The sequence below is a fragment of the Zingiber officinale genome, unplaced genomic scaffold, assembly GCF_018446385.1.
Source record: "Zingiber officinale cultivar Zhangliang unplaced genomic scaffold, Zo_v1.1 ctg240, whole genome shotgun sequence".
Lineage (NCBI taxonomy): Eukaryota > Viridiplantae > Streptophyta > Magnoliopsida > Zingiberales > Zingiberaceae > Zingiber > Zingiber officinale.
In genome coordinates this window covers 10,686-33,237 of record NW_024589912.1, presented here as the reverse complement: position 1 = coordinate 33,237, position 22,552 = coordinate 10,686, and the positions used below count along the sequence as shown (strand labels likewise).

General features: G+C 38.2%; 4 protein-coding genes across 4 annotated transcripts; 1 reads left to right on the top strand and 3 right to left on the bottom strand.

The window, feature by feature from the left end:
- The first annotated feature begins 4,678 nt into the window (after nucleotides 1-4,678).
- On the top strand, nucleotides 4,679-5,353 carry LOC122037164 (calmodulin-binding protein 25-like). The gene has a single exon (XM_042596630.1). The coding sequence runs from the start codon at nucleotides 4,679-4,681 to the stop codon at nucleotides 5,351-5,353; it is 675 nt and encodes a 224-aa protein (XP_042452564.1).
- A 151-nt stretch (nucleotides 5,354-5,504) lies between these two features.
- LOC122037165 (CO(2)-response secreted protease-like) lies at nucleotides 5,505-8,816 on the bottom strand. The gene is made up of 11 exons (XM_042596631.1): nucleotides 8,649-8,816; nucleotides 8,385-8,479; nucleotides 8,209-8,306; nucleotides 7,979-8,131; nucleotides 7,780-7,891; nucleotides 7,201-7,711; nucleotides 7,029-7,129; nucleotides 6,711-6,953; nucleotides 6,506-6,620; nucleotides 6,199-6,412; nucleotides 5,505-6,124 (listed from the first exon to the last, which is right to left on the bottom strand). Exons 1-11 carry the CDS (start codon nucleotides 8,814-8,816, stop codon nucleotides 5,574-5,576), a joined length of 2,361 nt encoding a protein of 786 aa, XP_042452565.1. The 3' UTR covers nucleotides 5,505-5,573.
- Nucleotides 8,817-9,465: 649 nt separating this feature from the next.
- On the bottom strand, nucleotides 9,466-12,227 carry LOC122037166 (calmodulin-1-like). The gene is made up of 2 exons (XM_042596632.1): nucleotides 11,964-12,227; nucleotides 9,466-9,999 (listed from the first exon to the last, which is right to left on the bottom strand). Exons 1-2 carry the CDS (start codon nucleotides 12,037-12,039, stop codon nucleotides 9,626-9,628), a joined length of 450 nt encoding a protein of 149 aa, XP_042452566.1. The 5' UTR covers nucleotides 12,040-12,227; the 3' UTR covers nucleotides 9,466-9,625.
- Nucleotides 12,228-13,851: 1,624 nt separating this feature from the next.
- Nucleotides 13,852-21,975, bottom strand: LOC122037169 (gamma carbonic anhydrase 1, mitochondrial-like). The gene is made up of 5 exons (XM_042596637.1): nucleotides 21,699-21,975; nucleotides 19,538-19,681; nucleotides 17,987-18,112; nucleotides 17,509-17,660; nucleotides 13,852-14,388 (listed from the first exon to the last, which is right to left on the bottom strand). Exons 1-5 carry the CDS (start codon nucleotides 21,811-21,813, stop codon nucleotides 14,182-14,184), a joined length of 744 nt encoding a protein of 247 aa, XP_042452571.1. The 5' UTR covers nucleotides 21,814-21,975; the 3' UTR covers nucleotides 13,852-14,181.
- Between the last annotated feature and the right edge of the window lie 577 nt (nucleotides 21,976-22,552).

The window sequence follows — 22,552 nt, the reverse complement described above, 5'->3', positions numbered from 1 at the left end:
TCTGTCTTACCAAGACAATAATCTAGTCTTGGTCTTAATTTAGACTTCCAAAATGGATCTAAGTTAAACCAACACCTATATCTCCACTGGGGTTCTCTCCTCTGGTGCTTACCTCACTTACCATTTATAGACTTACTTGACTTTGTTCTTATTGACCCACCAAGTCTTCCTATCAGATGTTCCATCTGGACTTTAGCCAATTGTCAGGTCTCACAGATCTAATTGGACTTCTTGTCAGATATCAACCTATATGGGCTTCCTACAGTTATAAGGTTCTCAAGACCTAACTTGACTTAAGTCCGGTATCAAGTCCTCTAGATCCATTAAGTTTATTAGCTTGCACACTTAGTAAATACATTAGATTACACATAATCTAATTTTAACCTTTGTCATACATAAAAATTAAAGTTTGATTATTAGTGTAAACTGCACCAATATGCATCATTCAAGCATTCTGGATGAGACTTAGTGAAGTTCACAAACTTTTCAATCTTAGTAAAAAAAAAAATTTGACAGATAAATCCATTGTCTAACCTATTGTGCATTTAGGTTTTATTTATATACATTGTATCCTAATGAGAATGAAGTTTCTAAAATTATTAATCATGTCAAGCTAAGCATGATTATATTTAAATCATTTTGGTCTTATAAAATTGCATTTACAAGCCTTGATGATTTCTCTAGAGCAATCGGGTAGGATGGCAAAGCAATAGAAGGTCCAATTTGATCAAATACATATAACTTTCCATGACAATAACAGTTGAAATAATTTAGAACAAATTCATACCTACATATATGTGTTTTCACTATATCCTTTTCACGGAAAGCTATATTTCTACATCTATGCTAATTACATAGACACTTTAACTCGACACCATTCAAGTATTCTAAATGAAATTTAGCGAAGTTCACAAACTCTTTAACCCAAGCAAAAAAATTCTTGAATGATAAATCTATTGTCTAACCTATAGTACATCCAAGCCTTGTTCATATACATTGTGTCCTAATGAGAATAAAATTTTCACATAGTTAATATTGTAAAACTAAGCATGATTATATTTAAATCATTTAGGTCTCATGAAACTAAGCATGTTTTTTTAAGGTAAACGCCGGAAACCTTAGTATCTTGTAAGAGGTTCTCCTATGATTGGATTAGAAGAACGAAATCCCTTTTAAGTCTCATGAAACTAATTGCAATTGAATAGGAATCATGGTATCTCTAACTTAGTCTTATCAAACATTACAATTAGCAATTATGATAATGTAAAACTATAATTGGGCAATCAAAATAATATATATATATATATATATATATATATCATATATAAGCACAGTAGCCTCAGAAGTAAATTCGGCCTCACAAGCACAACGCTAGGTCAAATTCAGCCTCACAAGCATACACGACCTGAGAGCACCAAAGCATTACATTGTGACGGAGAGGAGTAAACAAATTTTTCTCAAAGGAATGATAGTGGACAGCGGAGAGCTAGGGCATAGTTACGCCTGAGAGGAGTTCGATTCTGAAGAGGAGAAGGAGCTCAAGCACACTAACTCACAAACGTCGTAGAGCTCCAATGACTTGGGAACGTCAAAGAGAGTGCTACGGAGGTCGGAGTGGGTTGATGAGCACGCTAGATGTCGCCGTCGAGCACACGCGAAGGAATGCCGGAGAGGACGTGCCAGAGAGGGCGTGCCAGAGAGGACGGTCTGGAGAGGAAGTTCACCAGAGATGCTGCCAACGATCATCAGACAAGATCACCGGAGGGTGAGAGAGGAGATTGATGGCGTGAATGTGATCTGCTGGCCGGAAACTCTATTTTTTTCTCGATTTTAGCAATAGAATATTTACTTCGTCGCTATTATCGATGACTAATATTTAATCCATCGCTATTAGAGACGGAATTAAATATTTCATCGCCAAAGATCTACTATTTTTTAAAATTTTATTGTATAATTAGCGATAGATTAAATACTCCATCATTAATAGTAATGACGAATAAGTTATCCATTGCTATTAGCGACGAAGTGAATTAATTCGTTGTTAAAACCATTTCTAGTTTTTTGGTAGTGTTCGAATTTGAAGTTGAATCTTCTTCACTTTGTCCACTCCCATAATATATTTATGAAATATCTCTCATACCTTCTTTGATGTTGTCTCATTGACTATCCTCTGGAATATATCTTCATCCAATGATGGCAAAGACGATTCGCTCATCCCTAAGTCTCTCTCAACCTGTCCCCAAATCAACACGGAAGAAATAAATCACGGATAACTATTAGCATTGAACAGTTGAATAATGCATGGGGGAGGATAAACAAATATATCTTCATCCAACTTTTGATGGATAATGGTGAGAGTACGTTGATATATCTCTTTTTGATTTTTTTTTTTTTCCCTCTAAAGTATCCTTCTGATTTTGAGGTATATGGTGGTAAAAAATGATTCGCTCGTCCGACGTCTCTGTTAACCGATCCCTAGGTTAATACGGAAAAAATAAATGATGAATAATTATTAACTTTTAGTAGTTAAATAATGTACGAGGAGGACATACACCCGAATATTAATTTTAACCCCAAATCTTATAATTATAACGTATATGTTTGTTAACTATCCATTCCGAGAAGACGATTTAATTATGAGATAGAGTTGTCATATCTGATGATTCTTCAAAATCAATTTTAATAATATCTCAAACTACTTGAGATTTGGGATCTGAACACAATCTTCCTTATAAGTAATTAATTCACATAGTTGAGCGTGATAAACCTAGGGTAATGAAAAGGAAAAGATTTTAATATTATTGGCTCACTTTATTAGACAGTGACGGAGGCTCTCAAATAACTTTCGAGAAAAATTATAAGAGTATATTTGGTATAAGTTATCACATAAATAATCATATAATTAAAATTATAAAAAATAAAATATAATCTAATATTATTTAGTTCAGTGCAAATAATATAATAAAAATTTATTTATTTAAAAAATTTAATATATAATTTAATTTAATATTTTACTTATATTATCCTCCGTTACACAATTATTTTGAACTTTATGCTTTCCTTTTTTTCCCATTTTTTTACCCTTTTTTTATGTTTATTTTTTTTAACGTTTTCCTATGTTTTTGCTTTTTTAAAAAAAAATTTTGTTCGTTTTTTTTTGTTGTTATGTTTTATTTTTACATTTTTTTTCTTTTTCTTGTTACATATAATTTTTTTATTTTTCTCTTTTTTTACGTTTTTTTAACTTTATGTTTGTAAAATAAAACATCACATATTTTTATTTTAATTTATTTTTATAATTTAAAATAAAAATTCCATTATAAAAAAGTTTAGGAGTGTTTTAGGTTAAAAAATTTCATTAAAATCAAGAAAAATTTTATTTTTTCGAGTTTTTTTTAATTTAAGTTACATGTTACTTTTGTTGACGTATCATAGATTATTACTAAGAAATCATCAATTAAATGAATAGCTAATATTATCAAAGATAATTTCTAATCAAACGTAACCTAGAATTATAGCAAAATGTCTTGTATTAACAATTTGACAACTATTTATTTTAAAATTTTAAGGTACAATTTATTAATTAAAATCATATATTTATTCTATTTAAATACATGAATTATAAATTTTATATATTTACTGATGATAAAAAATAAATATATATTCATCATAATGTCCCGTCAATTTATTTAAGACCAATAAAAAAAATAAATTATAAATAACTATTAATCTTTAAAATAATGATTAATCCATCCACATTTACATGTATCCCCTAATTCATGTACACGACGGTTCATGTACATGAAGATTCATCTATTCGAGTTTAATTTATTTATTTAAATCACATTAGGACTCGAAATATTTTTTTAAAAAGAAAGTCGCCCGTTGCCGTGTTCCACGTTTTGGTGTTTCGTGCCCGTAGTCGCAGAACCCGCGGATGACGTCACCGGCGTTGCCGACATCCACCCTGCATTGACGTCATCGCATCAATCGTAACGTTGATTCCATTTGATTTGATATTCCTTTCCAACGACTGAAGGACCCGGTCCAACACGTAAATATCTCAAATTTTGTGTCCTATTTCTCTCCGTCCAAACCCCAAGTAACCCTCCGATTGACGAGCGATCGAGTCAGTGACGTGTCGCGATGGCACACCGTATGAAGCTTCCGGAACGTCTCTTTGATAGACCTCACCTTCTTCGACAGGTCCCATCAACGACGCGTTTGGACTATTTTTGATTTTTCAGATTCTCAAAATTAATCAGTAAATAAATAGCATTTTATCAAAAAAAATAATAAAGGTATGCTATTCTTACCAAATTACGCTCTAATATGAATTTTTCCATATAATTAACACCATAAATCAGAGAAGTAACTTAGAATCCGTCTTACCTAATTTTGCATAAATTTAAATTTTCTCCAATAGACTAATTTGATAAGTTACATAAATTTTAAAAAAAATACATAGAATAATTTTTTATTACTTAATTCATGTAATATTAATATTGTATATTTGAGTTTTTTAAAAAATAAAATAAAATAATTAATGATGACGACGATGACGATGAACGCGGCTTCGCCCGTCACCAGTTGCTTTTAAAACCTTCATCACGACCATTTGCTTCCCATCCACTCCCAATCTCGCTACTTCCAACGAGAGCAGCCTTCCGCGATCCGCATGGCAGAGAACTGCTCGGTGCTCGATCTGTGGGCGCGCCGCCCGGACTCGGCCTGGATCAGCGAGGTCTCCGCCCGCGAGAACGCCGCCCTCACCAGAGCGCTCCAGATGTCCCTCTCCGACACCACCACCACCACTACCAGCACCACCTCCTCCTCTTCCTCCGCCTCCTCACTCTACGCCACCGATACCATCTCCTCAGCTCCGATGCCGTATCGTGTGATCCCCTCCTCACCGACTCCCTCGGATGCTTCCGCCGGAGACGCGTCTCTTCGCCGCGGCGCCGCCCTCGGACCCTCGGCGGCCGGGAGGGTCTCCAAGCGGAAGACGCGCACGGGGAAGCGGGCGGACACGACCTACATCAAGGTGGATCTGGAGAACTTCCGGGAGATGGTGCAGCGGGTGACAGGAATCCGGGGAGACTGGGAGCCTTCGGAGTCGGCGGTGGAGCCGGAGCCTGTGCGGCCCGCTGCGGCGGCCCTGCAACAGATCTGCCTTCCGACGCTCGACACGTCGGCGATTCTGCTGGGAAAGAGCTCGGTGGAAATCGCAAGGGAAGGCGGCGGCAGCGGCTTCTTCGGGTGCCCACCACCGACGCCGGCGGAGATGCCCGCCTTCGATCTCGACTTCCTCGTCACGGCGTTCCCGACCCTTGATTCGTGGGGCGTCTTATGACGCGTGTCCATGGGGCCGAAGAATCGATGGCTGAGATCGTTCTTTGTTTTTTTCTTTTTCTTTTTTGAAAAATAATAATAATAAATATTAGATGAATATTGAGTCGTCCATTCTACTAGTGGTATGAAACAGCAGTTCACTGCAAGTCTAGTAAAGAGCAAACTGTGACTTTAATAATAATCGGAAAACAAAAGAATAAAAACACGGTTGCGTATAATAATCACACACAGTTCACTGCAAAAACACTATGAATTGCGTGGGCCCCATCCGACCATGTTATGGAGCCATATCCATAACCCTTGCTCGCTCCCCGGGCCTCGAAAGCGACCGCATATGAAGCCTTTGCGCCCCTCCTCGAGAAGGACAACCTCGCAGGCGAGACCTGGACCGTGATGCCAGCTGGGGCGTCCACAGCGGCAGTGTAGGTTGCGTTCGGGGGTCCCACGTTGGTCACCGTCCGGCTCACCGTCTGCTTTCTCTCTAGCTTGGCGATGGAGATGGAAGGGTAGTTGATGTCGGAGATGAGGTCCGGAGAGGCGGCGGCGTTATAGGGACAGCTGAAGTTGCTCCTCCCTGAGATTGATCTTACGGCTTGGTCCTTGTAGCCGTAGCGACAGAGGAAGAGGAGGTAATCGTCTATGGCGGTGTCGAAGACTAAGCCTGGACTGAGGGCTCTGAGGGGGCTCATTTCTCCTGATCCCATGTCATGGAAGCTTGCGCTGGCTAGTTTGTGATTCGTCAGTGGCCGCCCGAGATTGTTGGTGACCGTGGCTGATGTAGAAGAACTCGAATGAATTTGCGATTGAGAAAGGGGGCAGAAAACAGTAGATGATGATTAGGTTTACCAGTCGTCATCAGCGCTGATCTTATCGCTGAAGGAGACCATCTCGGATGAGCTGATTTTACGAAGGCACCCGCTCCGGCGACATGAGGGCAGGCCATCGAGGTTCCTGATTTGATGGCGAATTTCGATGGTTCTCGCCCTGTCGGAATTGTTCCTGTATCGGATATCGGGATCGACGCTGCGACAATGCTGACGCCTGGAGCCATTACATCAGGCTGTTCCGAAAGAGAAAGGAAAAAAGGAATAAAAAAGATGAAGATCGCTATTGATCGATCGATTTGAATCAAAAGAGAAGGAGATTCTTGAACCTTAAGAATGGCTTCTGTGAGTCCTCCAGGACCCCTCGAAGAGAAATACGCCACGACTGGCGCAGGTCTGATCTCCTTGGCTTCCTCCGATGGCAGAATCACAGCAGAAGGCTTTCTGCAGTCGCCATGAAAAGCCACGGTGAGCTTGGACAATACCAGTCAGTTTATTGCAGAAAGTATTTCTTCGATCTAGAAAACTTCTTACTTGGTCGAGTTCAAGTACTTCAGAATCTGGAGTCCAACATCGCTCCCTACCTCTGCGAATGGAAAGCTGCCGGAATCAAAAGGCACCCCTTTCTCTTCTTCATCGATCAAGATCAGACCTTTAGCCCCAGCTCCTTCAGCGACCGACTTCTTTACTCGTCTTGTTAGGGTTGGATCAGTGTCGACGCACACTAGAATTTTGCCAGAGGCTTTTCGCTCATCGATCGATCCAGGATAGCAATTGCTACGTACCAAATTCGTACACACACAGGTAAAGGCTTTGCATCCAGTATTAAACCCTATTCAAAAAGGTGCGTACCTTGCTTCTGATACGGGAGTATACTCTGCTGCTGCATCTCCGGCGAACATTAGCGAATATGATTCTGAACGAGTATGATTCGAGAAATTGATGGCAGATCCCTGAGAACATCAGTGATCCGTCTCGTGATATACTCTCTAGATTGTCTGTGTCGAGCTTAGTTTGTTCTTACCTTAAGCGTGCTTCCATCTCCAAGAAGTATCGTCGACTGGAAAGTCCTGTCGATGCTGGAAGCTCCCACCGTGAAGATCCAGGGCGCTGAATTGACCACTGTGTATGGATCCGGTCCGTCATTTCCGGCGGAGCAGACGACCAGCACGCCCCTTTGATTGGCATGGAACGCGCCGATGGCGATGGGGTCGCTGAGGAAATCCGTCTGGAACGCGGAGCTCATCCCTATCGATATCGAGATTACGTCGACGCCGTCATGGACTGCGTCGTCGATCGCCTTCAGCACGGCGGAGCTAGCGCATCCGCCCAGCGAGCACGCCCTGTAGACGGCGAGCCTGCTCGAGGGAGAACCTCCTTTGGCTACTCCCTGAGCAAGGCCGTAGTAGTTAGCGTTCAGCACCACCGAGCCGGCGGCGGTGGAGGCTGTGTGCGTTCCGTGGCCAACGGAATCCCTCGCTGAGTGAGCTCCTGTGTGAGCTTGGCCGGAGTAGTATCTTGCACCTATCAGTTTCCTTCACGAAGGAGATCAAATTATTAGTCTTCGAATGATCGATAGCTAACAAAGATCTTCATTGAGTACCTGTTGCAGTCTGATCTTTTGAAGTCAGTTGCTTCCATGCAGGTGCCTTTCCACCTCGAAGGGATCTCCCCCATCCCAGCGTCACTGAAGCTGGGTGATTCCGGCCATATTCCTTCCATGAAAAGAGAGCTCTTTCTTAGAAGATTTTAGAATTCAGTAGCAATTTGAAAGAGATGATACAGAGATCAGTGTGAAGTACCAGTATCGATGATGCCGATTATCACATCATTAGAAGCTTTGTGTTGGAGCCTCTCTGCTCCGACGCCGGATTCTGCCTCCAAGAAGTCCCAAGAGCGCGTGGTGTGGAGTTGAAGAGTCCGGTCTCGGAAAACCGACACCACCTCTTTGTTGTCTGGTTGAAGGAATGCACTTGAATTAGTCAGTAAAGCATTGCTAAAATAGGCACAATTGAGTTCTACTGAAGCAAACCAGATAGTAAAGCAGCTTCTTCTTCAGTAAGCATGGCTGAGAATCCTTTGAATGCATGATGGTAACTTTGGACAAGAGACACTCTTCCTTTCTCCGCACTGCGATGAGATTGAGATCGAGAGTTTCGGTTATACTTGGTTACACATTGTTCGGAAAAAGATGTGTGCCGCAATTACCTTGGAAGAACAGAGGATAACATCTGCAAGTGAGATGCTTGTGAAGCTTCTTGGTCACCACCTTCAAGTACTCCCCCCATGTAAACAACATAAGGCTGATATATAGGAAACAAATTCAAATATCCATCAAAACCAGAAAATTATGATTAAAATCATCGCAAAGCTTAGAACAATTTGTAAAGCATGGAACAAAGCTGTTATTTGTTTACGTTCAGTGTAATCTAATTTTGTTGGTTAGAAAAATAACCACAGCTAATTTCATACTTCGGGGGCCTTCTTCGAAATAACACCAGCTAAAAGAGAAGTGAGAACAAGGAAGAGAAGCTGCAAGTGATTCGCCATTAGAGGACTACTTGGTGACACAAGGGAAGAAGCTGGTGATCTATTTATAGGAAACCTGTTGGAGCTTTGCATCAATGCTATTTGTTTCATGTGCACCGCTCAAACCTTCCAGTTGATGGATGTTATGTCAAACTGGGTAACTTTTGCTTATGCATTTCCCTGTGGTCACTAATAGATGAGGATGGTTAACCTGAAAAAAGATAGTCATAGCCGAATCAAAACAAGAATTTGAGCCAAGTATGTAAAGCTCAAGTGTCAAGAACACTCATCAATGCCTCACATGACTAAAGTGAAGCTAAGTTGCATATATTCTTGGTGGTCCTTTTCAAGGCTGTCTAGATCTGATTCTTCGCTTACATTGGCTTCACAAACATGAGAAAATATTGACCAAACCCAGATTACTGAAATAAGCTCACTAATCATTGCTGAAGGATAAATCTGTTCCTTGGTTTAGGTATCCGAAGTATAGCGAAAAACTATATTAAGTGGTACATGAAGCAGTGTTTCTACAAAGGCTTGTGAATGGTTAAGGTGTTGTACAAGAAAGGCAGGAGTCCCTCAGAAGTAAGGAATGGTTTCCTTATGAAGAATGTATATAATGCTGTGTGCAAAGGTATTGATAAGATGAACTAGAGAATAATTTCACATGGTCAAACAAAACAGTTGTGCATTTCACATGGTAAAACTAAGCAAGTGCAGTGTAAAAAACCATCCTGCATGATATAAATGGACACAGATATAAATACCAAAGCGCGCGTAAAGGCAGCTTTATAGAAACAAAAGTTCAGTTTGGTTGAACAACCATCGACGAGAGGCAGGAAAAAGAATATATAGTCTCACAACTACAGAATTCAAAAAAAAATGGTTGCTTAGGGAATACATTTTATAACTAAATTTCCTCACTTGGCCATCATGACCTTAACAAATTCCTCATAGTTAATCTGACCGTCTCCGTCAACGTCAGCTTCACGAATCATTTCGTCGACCTCCTCGTCCGTAAGCTTTTCTCCCAGGTTGGTCATCACATGACGAAGTTCAGCTGCTGAGATGAAACCATTCTGGTCCTTGTCAAATACACGGAAAGCTTCCTTCAACTCTTCCTCTGAATCTGTATCCTTCATCTTGCGGGCCATCAAATTAAGAAACTCTGGAAAATCAATCGTACCGTTGCCGTCTGCATCAACCTCATTTATCATGTCTTGCAATTCAGCCTCAGTTGGGTTCTGACCCAAGGAACGCATCACCGTCCCAAGTTCCTTAGTGGTGATGCTGCCTGTTTGAAAATCATAATTCCAAATAATGAATCACATAATTAGAATCTAATATATCATGTTTTTAGGTCTTGATGAATTTGAATATATCATTTGCTAGCATTTGGATTCATGAAACCAGAATTTAATGATAATGTTTCAACTAAAACAAACTAACTATTCTGAGAAGAATACTCCAGGTGTTCAGTTGATAGTAAGTAGATAATAGTTAAATTTACCATAAACAAATTAGCAGATTAGTGACTATCAGCTTTATCCGGAACATCAAAAACATTGCAATTAAGCTAGAATAAAACGTGTTTCTCCATGAGAAACAAGACAAGAAGTTCAAATACACAATTCTTGTATGAGTCTTCTGACAAATAAAACAGCAAAATTCTTGAGAACTTTATCAACTTATTGCCTGTTTCAACTCCATCCTGGTTCTTTTTTCTCAGAAAAGAATATAGTGGACCAGTAATATATTAACAAGATATCAGCAAACAAAGAGTCTTAATTACAAGCTATAGCTAGGAATATGCCGGACCCATATTCCACATCCAAATTATGTCTGATTGGGATTAGATCATATATTTGTGTGAGTATCCATCATAATTAACATAGTTTTTTACATAACAAGATATTTGCCGATTGTTACCACTCAAGATTCAGTTATTCACTTGCAATCATTGCACAAGTAAAGACGCCTTCTTATCACTACATGAACTATTTACCTTCAAATCAGATGTAACACAGAAAAGAAGATGAGATATGTTGCCCAATCATAAATGTATCTTCTACGCTGCAAAATTGATTGGCTATTTCCATGTATTCAAAATCTTCACTTACATGGACAATTCTAAATGCCACTTTCGAGCTCCTTCACATGTAGGCCACTCTAGGAGTGAAAATGTTGTGCTACGTATCTCTCCCATAGATCAACCTGATATGCAAATCACCTCACTAGCCAGAATCTACCTTGAATTTAATATCCAACTTCTTTTTTCTTTTCCACCTAAATCCCATCATTTCTATTTCCCAATTAATCAATGACCATTTCTATTAAATTATTAGGAAATGGGCAATTATGTGCATTTGATCTTTATATCACTCTCACATAGACAAGCGAGGGATTGGGCTAGTCCAAGCCCTACATATGAATCGACTTAATTAGATTTATGCTTTTCTTAAAACTATTGACCTTTCTATTTATTAGGAAATGGAAAACTCTATATATTTGATGTTCTTATCACTATCACTCATGTGGGCTATCAACTAGGCTAGTTCAAGCCCAAAACATGAATTGACTTGATTAGTTTTACACTTTTCATGAAACTATTGACACTAGCAAGACACAAACATGATCTAATTCTCAAAAACTATGTTAAGTTACCATATCAAGTTTGATTTTATGGTCATTTATCCGAAAGCTTAAGCTATTGGCCAAATAGATTACTCTTTTACTATATTCTTGACAATACTAAATAATAAATTGATCACAGATTTCCATGCATCTTCACATATGAACATATAAGATGTGAAGAAAAGAGAAATACTGAAGCATATATATGCATGGATCAATAATCCTAGTGACAAAAATGATCAAATTATAGTGAAGATGAAACAAAAAACTATTTTCATTTTCTATTCATCTTTATAATGTATTGTTTTCAACCAATCAGGTGTTCCCATTAGAAAGATATTAGAGGAATGAACCAGGAAAGTTGACTGAACTAAAATCTCAAAGAAATATAATTTACATAGAAAAATCAAATGCGAAACAAATAAGAATGTTGAGGGTTAATATCTGAGTTCCGAAAAAAAATCTCTCGAAGAACAAATTTTCGCTAGTGGAGTACACAACCAACCAAAATATCTGAAATCCGCACAAGTTAGAGACGCAATGAAATTCGTCGACCAACACTATATCGAATCAGATCTAGGCATCTAAGCGAAGAGAAAGTAAATGGGGTCTAGGGAAACAGACCGTCGCCGTCCTTGTCGAACAAGCTGAATGCCTCCTTGAACTCTGCGATCTGGTTGTCGGTGAGCTTGTCCGCCATGGCTCCTACGGGTTTGCTCGATTGATCACGCGGTGGAAAGGCAGAGAGGAAGAGGCGAGTGGAAGAGAGAGGGAGAGAAGACGAAGGCGAGAGGGCGATGAAATGGAGCAGCGAAGGGACGAGAGCGTTTTCTGCCGTCGACTCCGCTCCTTTGGCAGGGCAGGGCAACACGTCCTAGTTAAATGATTAATTCCATAAATATATAACCGTTAGTTATTGGCACTATATATAGATATATGGCTACGACCTCGAAGCCTAATTTATTTATGATATAAATAATAAATAAAAAGAATAATTTTAAATAAAATAAAATAAAATAATATACATGATGCGGTAATAAGGAGAGGCCCCACTCCGTGGAGGATAGCGGCCACGGTGAAGGTTAAAGTCAAGGTGATCAACGCTTAGATAGTATCGGCCGGTCGGATGAGCATGCCCCAACCGAGGGGAGAAGGTCCCGGTCCTAGTTCGGATCCTCTGTCCCCATTTCTCTCTGTCCCCGTATCCCACTACCGATCGGACGGATCAGATTACATCTCAACGCATCATGATATCTTTAAGATGTGTGCAGTATCCTCGTGATGTGCAAGGCATCCTTGAGATGTAATCTGGCCCGTCCGATCGACAGTGGTACACGGGGACAGAAAGAAATGGGGACAGAGGATCCGAACTGTCCCGGTCCAATCCCGCCTTCGACACGGGGAGGTGTCAAATGACCGACGTCCAATAGAGTATTGGGCGTCAGGCGGAGGAGGAGACGATGTGTAGAAGCCGGGCCGAGCAGCAACTCTGCTCGGCCAGACAACATGACTCAACATTGGCAGAGCGGAATTTCGACCGAGCGGACGTGACACAAGCACAATGGAATTCCTGTCGAGCGAATGTGGCACAAGCATAGTGTTCCGGCCGAGCGGACGCAACACAGACACAGTGGAGTTCCGACCGAGTGGACGGGACATAGGAACAGCGAAGTTTCGGTCAAGCGACCAACCCGTTCGACCTAGCAGCATACTCTCTCTGTTATCCATCGGCATCCTTTTGGGAGTTAGTGCCGCTGACACCGGGCATAGACAACCAGAAGATCGTACAGCGGAAACTTCCACTGTCATGTCAGAGATATGCGCGACCTATTAAGGTACTGTATCAGAGATACTTTACTGGCAAGTCTTTTTAGGGAAAATTTGGGGAAGCGTGCTCACCTTGGGGAGCGTGCACGCCGCTACGAGAACTCTATATAAAAGGGGTCCAAGCATCTACGGAGGTACGCAATACGCGATAGACATTGTTCTTGCTACTGTTTATTCTTGTTGCTCCGCCTTCTACTTCATCGCGGGTGACTGATTTGAACGTCGGAGGATCAACGTCGGGGACTCCTTCCTTGACTCGGTACTGACGTAATCTGTATTATAAGTCGGAGCAAAGTTTACAGAAGATCAACAGAAACGTCATATATCTAACTTTCCATCTCAAAAAAGACAGTTCGATGCACGAAACTCCCGCCATACGAGATCCTGAAAAAAGATCCATTGTACATAATCTAACCCTACTTTTTACAAGAGACTGTTTCTAGAAATCGAACCCGTGACCTCTCTAATTTAATATCTTATGAAATATTAGGGCATTATTTTACAGGAACAAATAAACCCTATTTATTTTTTATTATTATTTAATCCAGACTCTTACCAACTTAATTAATCCGATCTTTATCCCAATTCAGCCACCGGATAAATCCAGAAACGTTGGCGATAATACACCTGTAACTGACCTTCATGATTTTTTTTTGTCCACTGTAGAGGAGAGTTCAGAGCTGCATCACTAGCAATCCTGTCCACACACGAATATATCATATTCATGCAGGTCTCTGCATTAAATATAACTGTTTTACAAGAATCACTCACGTTTCTCGTCAGATGACTCCAAGTAACATCCTCGTAAAACCATGCAAAAAATGAACAGAATACAAGAGTGTGTGGCCAAAGACTAGAATGAGCCTCACTCAAAATTATTATCGTAACGAATGAAAGAAAAAGCAGACCACCAAACGCTCAAGACAAATCTATCCCATGAAGTGAGCTGGTCTGGCACAAATTTACTAAGAAGCAGCAGTTCATGCTTTGTCCGGTAAGATGTTGTCTGGGAGAATTAGCTCTGGAGGGAATCATACTCCTCATCTCTGCGAGCGAACTTCTTGTGCAGTACTTTCTCAAACTCAATCTCGTCAAGAGATTTAGCATTCTCAGCCGCATGCACCTGGGCCAAATTGGCATAGTTGGCAGCAGACTGCACAATGAAGGCCATCTCTTCTTCAGTAAGTTTCCTCATAAATTTTGCAGGATTGCCTCCCCAAACCTGTCGCATGAGAAATGTGTTACAAATGAGTGAAATCTTTTCAATTATGCTCTTCTGCATCAGACTGTTTCTCTTAACTGTTTGAGTTGGCTATATGAATTTTATCTTATCCTGACACTAAACTCTATGCAAGATTATCACTAATTTCTGTCTATCAATAAGTGAAAATCACCAATCTTATTTCATCAGGATTCAGCAGTTGTCAGAGGAACTCCTCCAATATTTATTGGATGAGAACTTCAAACCAAGTTTGAGATTGGTTAATCCAGACATTGTTGCATAATACAATTACTCACTGGATCAGATACAGTTATAGGGCAATCCAACTTGGCAATAATATGTTCCTAGTTCATTTAATAAATTTTGATATTTGTCATCAAAAGCATCGTCATTGCTGTCAAAGTCAAGTTTGTTCCAACTATATGGAGTCGGCTAATATGAATCTTATTCTTCCATTAAAGTTTATGGAATGCTATATTATTGTATTTGTGCTGCACATCAGTTAGCAAATCAGATCCACTAGCTTCAACAACCATCACATGCTACCATTTCAAGAGTCCTTACATTTTCCATTCATCAAGTAGGGTTAGGCCGGTTCAACTTACCAGTTTAGTATTTTCAATTCGAACCTAATCATTAAGTTGAAAATAATTTTAAAAATTAGCCAGTTAAATAGATTAAAGAAATAATATAACTTTTTTATTTCAGCAAATCAATAAACCATGTAGTTTAAGTTCCATATTACTCAAATCACATAGGCAACTTTAAAAATCCACAAATCGCGTACCCAATACCGATTTTGCTGCTCTGCTTGTTTGTTTTCGCTCGCCAAATCGATTGTTGTTATGTGACCATGAACAATAACTTTAATTGTAGCAATCGATTAAAAACCTCATTAAAAAAATGATTAAAAAACCTTCTATGATAAAAAATTTGATGCTCTCAATAGGGTGTATCGAATTGATGTTTGAGAATATGAATATAAATCAGGAGAATTAGACGAGCACATAAAACTTTGTTCCATGTCATTTTGAGCTCTCTAGGTCCAGAGCAGCGAATTTTTGAATACTGATTAGATTGTTCAGACACATTCGTGTTCAAAAATTCATTACTCTCAATACGGTATATCGAATTGATGTTTGAGGGCATGAATATAATTAAAAGAATTAGACGAGCATATAGGACCTTGTTCCATATTATTCCGAGCTCTCTAGGTCCATTGTGGTCAAAACCAAGTCCTATGTGTTCGTCTAGTTCTCTTGATTATATTTGTGTCCTCAAACATTATTTCCATATGCCATACTAAGAGAAGCAATTTTTTGAACACGAATGTGTCCAAAAAATCCGAATCATGTTAAAAAATTCGTTGTTCTCAATATGATGTATCGAATTAATGGGCTAAAACAGACTAACGGACCTAGAGAACTCGGAATAACATGGAACAATGTCATATGTGCTTGTCTAGTACTCCTGATTATATTCATGTTCTCAAGCATTAATTCAATACACCATATTGAGAGTAGCAAATTTTTGATCATATAAGGATTTTAATCATTTTTTTTTTAGTTTTTAATCGATTGCTACCCTGTAGCAATGGATTGGGTGAGCGTAAATGAACGAGGTGAGGGGCAAAATCAGTATCGAGTACACGATTTGGGTATTTTCAAAGTTGCCTAGGCGATTTGGATAATACGAAACTTAAACTACATGGTTAAGTAATTTGCCATTTTTATTTCTGATATATTCATACATGTATATTGCTTCAATTTAGTTTTATTGATCAGTTTACCATTGTCCAAAACTGAAACCAAATTGATAAGCTAATAAATCAATTTTCAGTTTGGTTCAGTCTGGTGCAGTTTGGTAATTTTCACTGATAAAACAAATCTTTTCAGTGGGGTACATACACTATGGTGCAGATTGGTTTCTCAATTTCATGTTTGGATGCCCACATTTTGCTTATGCCAAAAACAAGGCCATTCTCCTCCGGCTAAGATGGTTCTGGTGTTGTATTTGGCAATTTCAATATCAGTCGATATCTGTTTCAAACACTTAATCAAACATAACATCCATTTAACAGCTTTAAGAACCCCTTTTTTTCACCACGTCATGATGCTGCTTCCAACTGCAGCTTCTAACTCTCATTCATTGAACTGCAAAGACACCTCTCCGTCTGTCTTTGATTCCAGCCAGTATATTGGTACTAATTAAACAGTCTGCAAACCATATTTACATATCACACTGTGCCATAAGATATTCCATCAGTTTCCATCATTACTATTTTGGTACCTGTTGCTGCAGCCTCCACTACAGAAGCACAACCTTCCTCCTACGGAAGATCACTACTTAGATACTTAGACTCTTCATATATTCCCTTTGCATCTATATTGGCTGCCAACTCTTGAAGCGGGCACTTGATATCCCTCCACGCAAGTTTTTAAAAATAATCAAGTTCGATATTTGGATGATTGGATCCGTACCCACAAAAGATACTCCCATCTGACTGGCTGACTCCAGGCAACATAGAATCACAATGTTTTCAAACAGAAACTGAAAACAATTTTGGCATGTGTGGCCCCTTTTCTTTCCCTCAGTCACTACCTCTTAAATACCTGATTGCCCTCTCGAGTTCACCCTTTCGCCAATCATAGGTTTATCAGATAAGAGGTGGCAAGGGGAAAAAAAGGTCAAAAACAGATAATAGAACTGGAGAATAACAAAACTTTGGTAGTAAATTAACTTAAGGGCTATACCATACACGATCATCGATGAAAGATCAGTGTTTGGACAATTGTTGCCCAATTGCTCACTTTAAATCTAGGAAAATCATGGCATGTATTGAAGAAGATTATTGTTTTGATCATGATTAATTGCTCACCCCAAATACAAGATGAAGGCTTTATTCTGAGATCCGAATAACTCCCTTAACACCTTAACTAATCATGCTTCTACCAAGAGATTTGAAAAGTGAGAGATGAAAATAAAGATGATATTCAGAAGAAGCATGGTCTTGGGAGAAGCATTGTTAGATAGAACCAACTGACTGGCGTTATTGATACTCAAAAAGTAAATGATTTTTGTAAATAGAGTAAACCGACTTAAATGGATAATAGTTGATACCTCTCCACATGGGACCCTTGTATTCTGCCTTACAAGGGATCCAGCAGCTACCATCCCATGCTTTTCAACAATAACTCCATCAAGCAGGACAGCCCCAGTTCCAACAAATGCTTCATCCTCAACAGTGCATCCATGCAAGACAGCACTATGACCTTAAATTGCAAATTTAAAAGCAATGATGAGCTCCACAGAAGTAATTCATCTTGCAGATTGAATCAAAAATCTAAATCGTAACACAAGCACGATATAGCATAAACAGAACTTGAATGTGAAATATGTGCAGCAATAAAACATGCAGGATTTGAACTTAAAACTTTATGGCTAGAACAAGAGGAACTTCTAGACTGGAAACCAGCATTGATAACGAAATGAAATGCTTCAAAAAGTAGAACAATTAATTGAAATTGTAAGATATTTGTTCAACGAACACAAAGAAATTAGATGTAAAATTGTCAATGAGGATGACTAAATTAGTCACCTATTGTGACATTATCTCCAATTATTGTTGGGAGAACCTTCCCGCTCAGATTAGATTTCGCCACATGCACCAGAGAATTATCTTGAATGTTAGTGCCAGAACCAACATGGATGCTATTCACATCACCTTCAGAGGATCATAAGAAAAAAGAATTAAGAGCTGTAGATTAACAATAAAAGTAAACATAATATAGTATCAGTCACAAGAATTAATACAGAGATCAAATGGAAATCTTTCTTCCTTACCAGCCGCTCATAGTGATACATCCAGAAACAACCAATTTTACAAATTAACAAGACTAATCCATATTGAATGCAATCATTGGATAATATTACCATAGACCATAACCAAAAACAGGAACAAATAAAAAAAAGTAAATTTATTTTATTTTATTTTGCACCCATGTTGCCTGTTCAACAATCTGTAATGGATGTTCTTAAGTCATTGTACTTCTAGCATAATTTAACATATATTTACATGAAAAAAAAGTGGCATTGCTCATCAATCCGTGTTAACCATTACTACATAATTTATTATTTTAGTGATATTCATTGGAGGAATAAGATGCATGCAACTGACACCAAATAGCTGACTCATGGCTAGTTCTTGTTGTATTTTTTTTCCCCATGCATTATTGGTTGTTCAAAATTTGAGTGATGTACACTCACAACTAATAATCCATTAAGCCTCTTACTGTGATTATAAATATTGTGTATATAAGTAGATTAATATAGTGCATTCTAGCTAAGCTGGAGGATCATACAATTATTTGTTAGATCAGACAGACCCTTCACTGTCCAAAACAGGAAAACAAAGTTGACAAAGATTAAGAATGACAATCGAGGATTTAAACTACAACAACAACCAAGCCTTTTCCCACTAGGTGGGGTCGGCTGACAATCGAGGATTTAAACTATGTAAAAAAAACACACAGGGAGGATGAGTATAGTAATTGGCAATAAGTTTTGTATTCCTCAATCATTCAAAAGGAAGGAAAGACTAATACAGTACATTAAAAAAAAGAGTGGCTGTCCAGCACTAGTTCAATCATCACACCATTTTAGCCAAAAGAAAATAGATACTTATAAGATAAGCTATGGTTCATATGTTAGTGTTGTTGATATTATATTATTCACATGGATAAGAAAGCACAAGAACCACCAACATTCACAAATAATTAGACTAGCTTTGGTATTAAATTAAGTGAAATAGTCTAAAATAACAGGGGAATTTGATAAAAGATCCATAGACATTATACTTCTACAGAGTGAGATGATTATTTAACACTTTACGGTGAGAAGAGTTCAAGGGAGACCATAAAGAACTTTATAAAAAACAATAAATATATTTTCATGTCTACAGTTAATGGCTAAAAAAGTATCTTCTAGAAGCTCAGGGTCGAAAAGATTCACCAACCTCAATCTAAGAAGCTAGGTTAGTATATTCTTGTTATTTCTTACGATGATGATCGAAAAGTTGTTTTTTAGAAGGAAAACCAAACAAAGACAAATAGTCTGGTTAAAGCAAGATATTAAAAGAGAGGGTGCGTACCTTGCAAAACACAACCGTACCAAATTGACGATCCTTGGCCCACTTGGACATCACCAATAATAGATGCACTTGGAGCAACAAAAGCATCTTTGTGAACGCTAGGTACTTTGTCAAATAAGTTCATGAGTGTGCGATGTCTTGACACTGAAAATTGATAAGAGAGAAGTTATAGCAGACTAGAATACTAAGAACTTAACAAATAACATACATGAATTCTCACTCCGTGACATTAATAGCAGTAAGAAATGTATCAAAGCTGAGAACATAAAAAAATGATGTATGAGAAAACTTTCCTGCTTCATTAAAAGCCAGCAGGTCATCTCCCAGAACCAGAATCCACATATGATCAAAGCAATTGGGAAACCTTCTCAATCACAAGAAGCATCCATGACACAGAAATCTAGAGTTTTGTACTTTGTTGGCATTTTAAAATATGAGTCAAACTTCAGAAACTAATTTCCTGGGTTCGTAAAAATGCTAAAAACTTTTCGTAACCTAGAATAATCAGTTTGCTAAAGTTCCTACAACAGGCATCCCATATTTGAATGTTCCATCAAGCCTGTGGCTTTTCTCTCCCTGTCAATTTTATGCATCCTATGGCTTGTATCAATATTCTAGAAAATATATGCTTCACTCCTTGGAAGGCCAAACTGAAAACTTGTGGCAGTTAACTAGTACTGGTGGACAAATAATTGTGCTCATTTGTGGAGTTTATCATGATATATATATATATATTCTCAAGTATTCAAAAAGAAGAAGTATATAAGTTCATATGGTGGATGGTATTAACAAACCAGTCACCAAATGAAAGCAATTTCAAGAAAATATAAACTAATGCTAAGAATTTATATACTTCTATGTGTGCACCTAGATGTTTGTTGTTTTTGACCAATGAAATTGGATTATTGTATCTCAAACATGGTAAATATATCAAATAGGTGCATATGGCAAATGCATACGGGCTGTGGGCCGTGTCCAATTAATTGTACAATTGTACAATTCACTAAACTAAAAGCTTAAAATATGATACCTCACTGCTTTACTGATGAAGTTCAATGCAATCGTGCAACACAATTTTTTTTTATTAGATATAGATTGTTGACGACTGAGAAATAGAATTATAGAACTAGCATAGACATTAATAAAGAAAGTGAAGTTAATTTGAGCCTAAGAACACTACAGAGGTTGAAAGATTAGAGAACCAGATTCCAATCAAATATAAATGTTCCATATTCTGAACCTGAACTATATGGAATTTGTGGATCTGTCTGCAGATTCCAAGCTGATAATCAGAATATGTGCAGAATATATGGTTGGGCATTACAGATAGCACGTGATAATACCACCCAAATTTTTTTCAACGTCATAACTAAATGGAAAGAAAGGGATCAATAATTTTATTGAATGAAATAGTTAACCTTGGTTCACTGACGACCCTAAATGTATATCTAGGATAATATTACATTGTCCAATCATCTATAATATTATATTATAATCCCAGGTAACTCAGCAGCTCACTGACTTTCAATTTTAGACAAGTCTAAGTTTAAACTCAAATTCTATTATGAGATGACAAAATTACAGTAGAATAGCTTGATGGTGCACTTAATATGAAAACAAAGTTGGCTCGTAGAATTGAAGGAATCTTAAAAATGGAATGTGGATTAGTACCCTGGATAAGCTAAAATCAACTTGTTTCGGGCATGCAAATGTAGACTACTATCTTGCACAGATAATTCAATCTATAAATTACAGACAGCTGACCTTTTGATGACAAACAATGAAAAGGATGCATTCAAACATGCTTAATTGCCTTTAGATTTTGAGGAAAATATCATTAATATAAGAAAGTTTAAGAAAACGAAGTAAGTGAATAAACAACTCGATAGATCATCATGAAATATAGTATCGGATGGAAACACAGGACTATTTTTGGCACTCTGAAACAAAAACAAAAACTGAATTACCTAAAGTCACCATAATGAGGTTAAACCTCTACTATCCATATTGAGTGACGCCTAAATAATGTTACAAGAGCCAAGATACAACCAAGGCAAAAAGAAAAAAAAAATGCCAGGTGCCTGAGCGAGAGATACCACACACAACCCGATTATCAGACACAAGATTTACCGTCCAAAACAAGGGGAGGAAGGAGTCTTACGTTGTTCCTGGAAAAGGTAGTTTCCCTGGAGGCGGCAGCCAAGACGGTCGATGGCCTGGCCGGTTTCCCGGATCCAGAATCCAACGGTGTATATCGCCCTCCCTAGAGTTCCCATCGATCTCTCGCCTCAGGGGAGAGAAGGTTGGAGAGTAATAGGCGATGCAAAGCGTTGCTCTTCGCACCGGAGACGAGGACGACGACGGAGTGAGACGGGAGAGAGAGCGACCGACGAACTGGGAAGGTGGAAGAGGAAGGAAATAGGAGATGTGATTTGGGTTTTCGCCGGTGTGAAATGACTGATATCGCCCTTGTCATCGGAAGCAGTAGCGGGTTGAGCTAACCTGGACCGAATCCGGAAGTTAACTCTTGGGAATTAAATCAACCCATACAAAATAAAATTATCAATTTTAATTATTAGTTTCAAGCTGAGTTAAATCAAAATTAAATTATTTTTTAATTAAAATTTACCGCGTGGAAGTTTTTATATTTTAAAAGAGACTAAAAAACAGAAGCGGGTTAGATTTTTTATATTAAAATCTACCGCGTAAATACTTAAAGAATACTCATTTTGAGTGTTTGTTAAATTTAAATGAACCCAATTTACTTTTATCTAACTTCAAAAATAATTATATCTGTCCAGAGGCTTCCTCAATTTCTCACAGGGATCGAGTCACAATTTTAATAAATTAATGAATAAATTTATTTTAATAGACGATTAATTTAAAAAAAATAGAGAACTGATATAGCATTTGTTACAGTCATTTTTGGTTTATTTCAATGATAAAAAAAAAAAAGTTTTGATAGAGCTAATCAGTTATCTCAAGTTTAGTCGAAAAAATTATTATCTGCCCAAG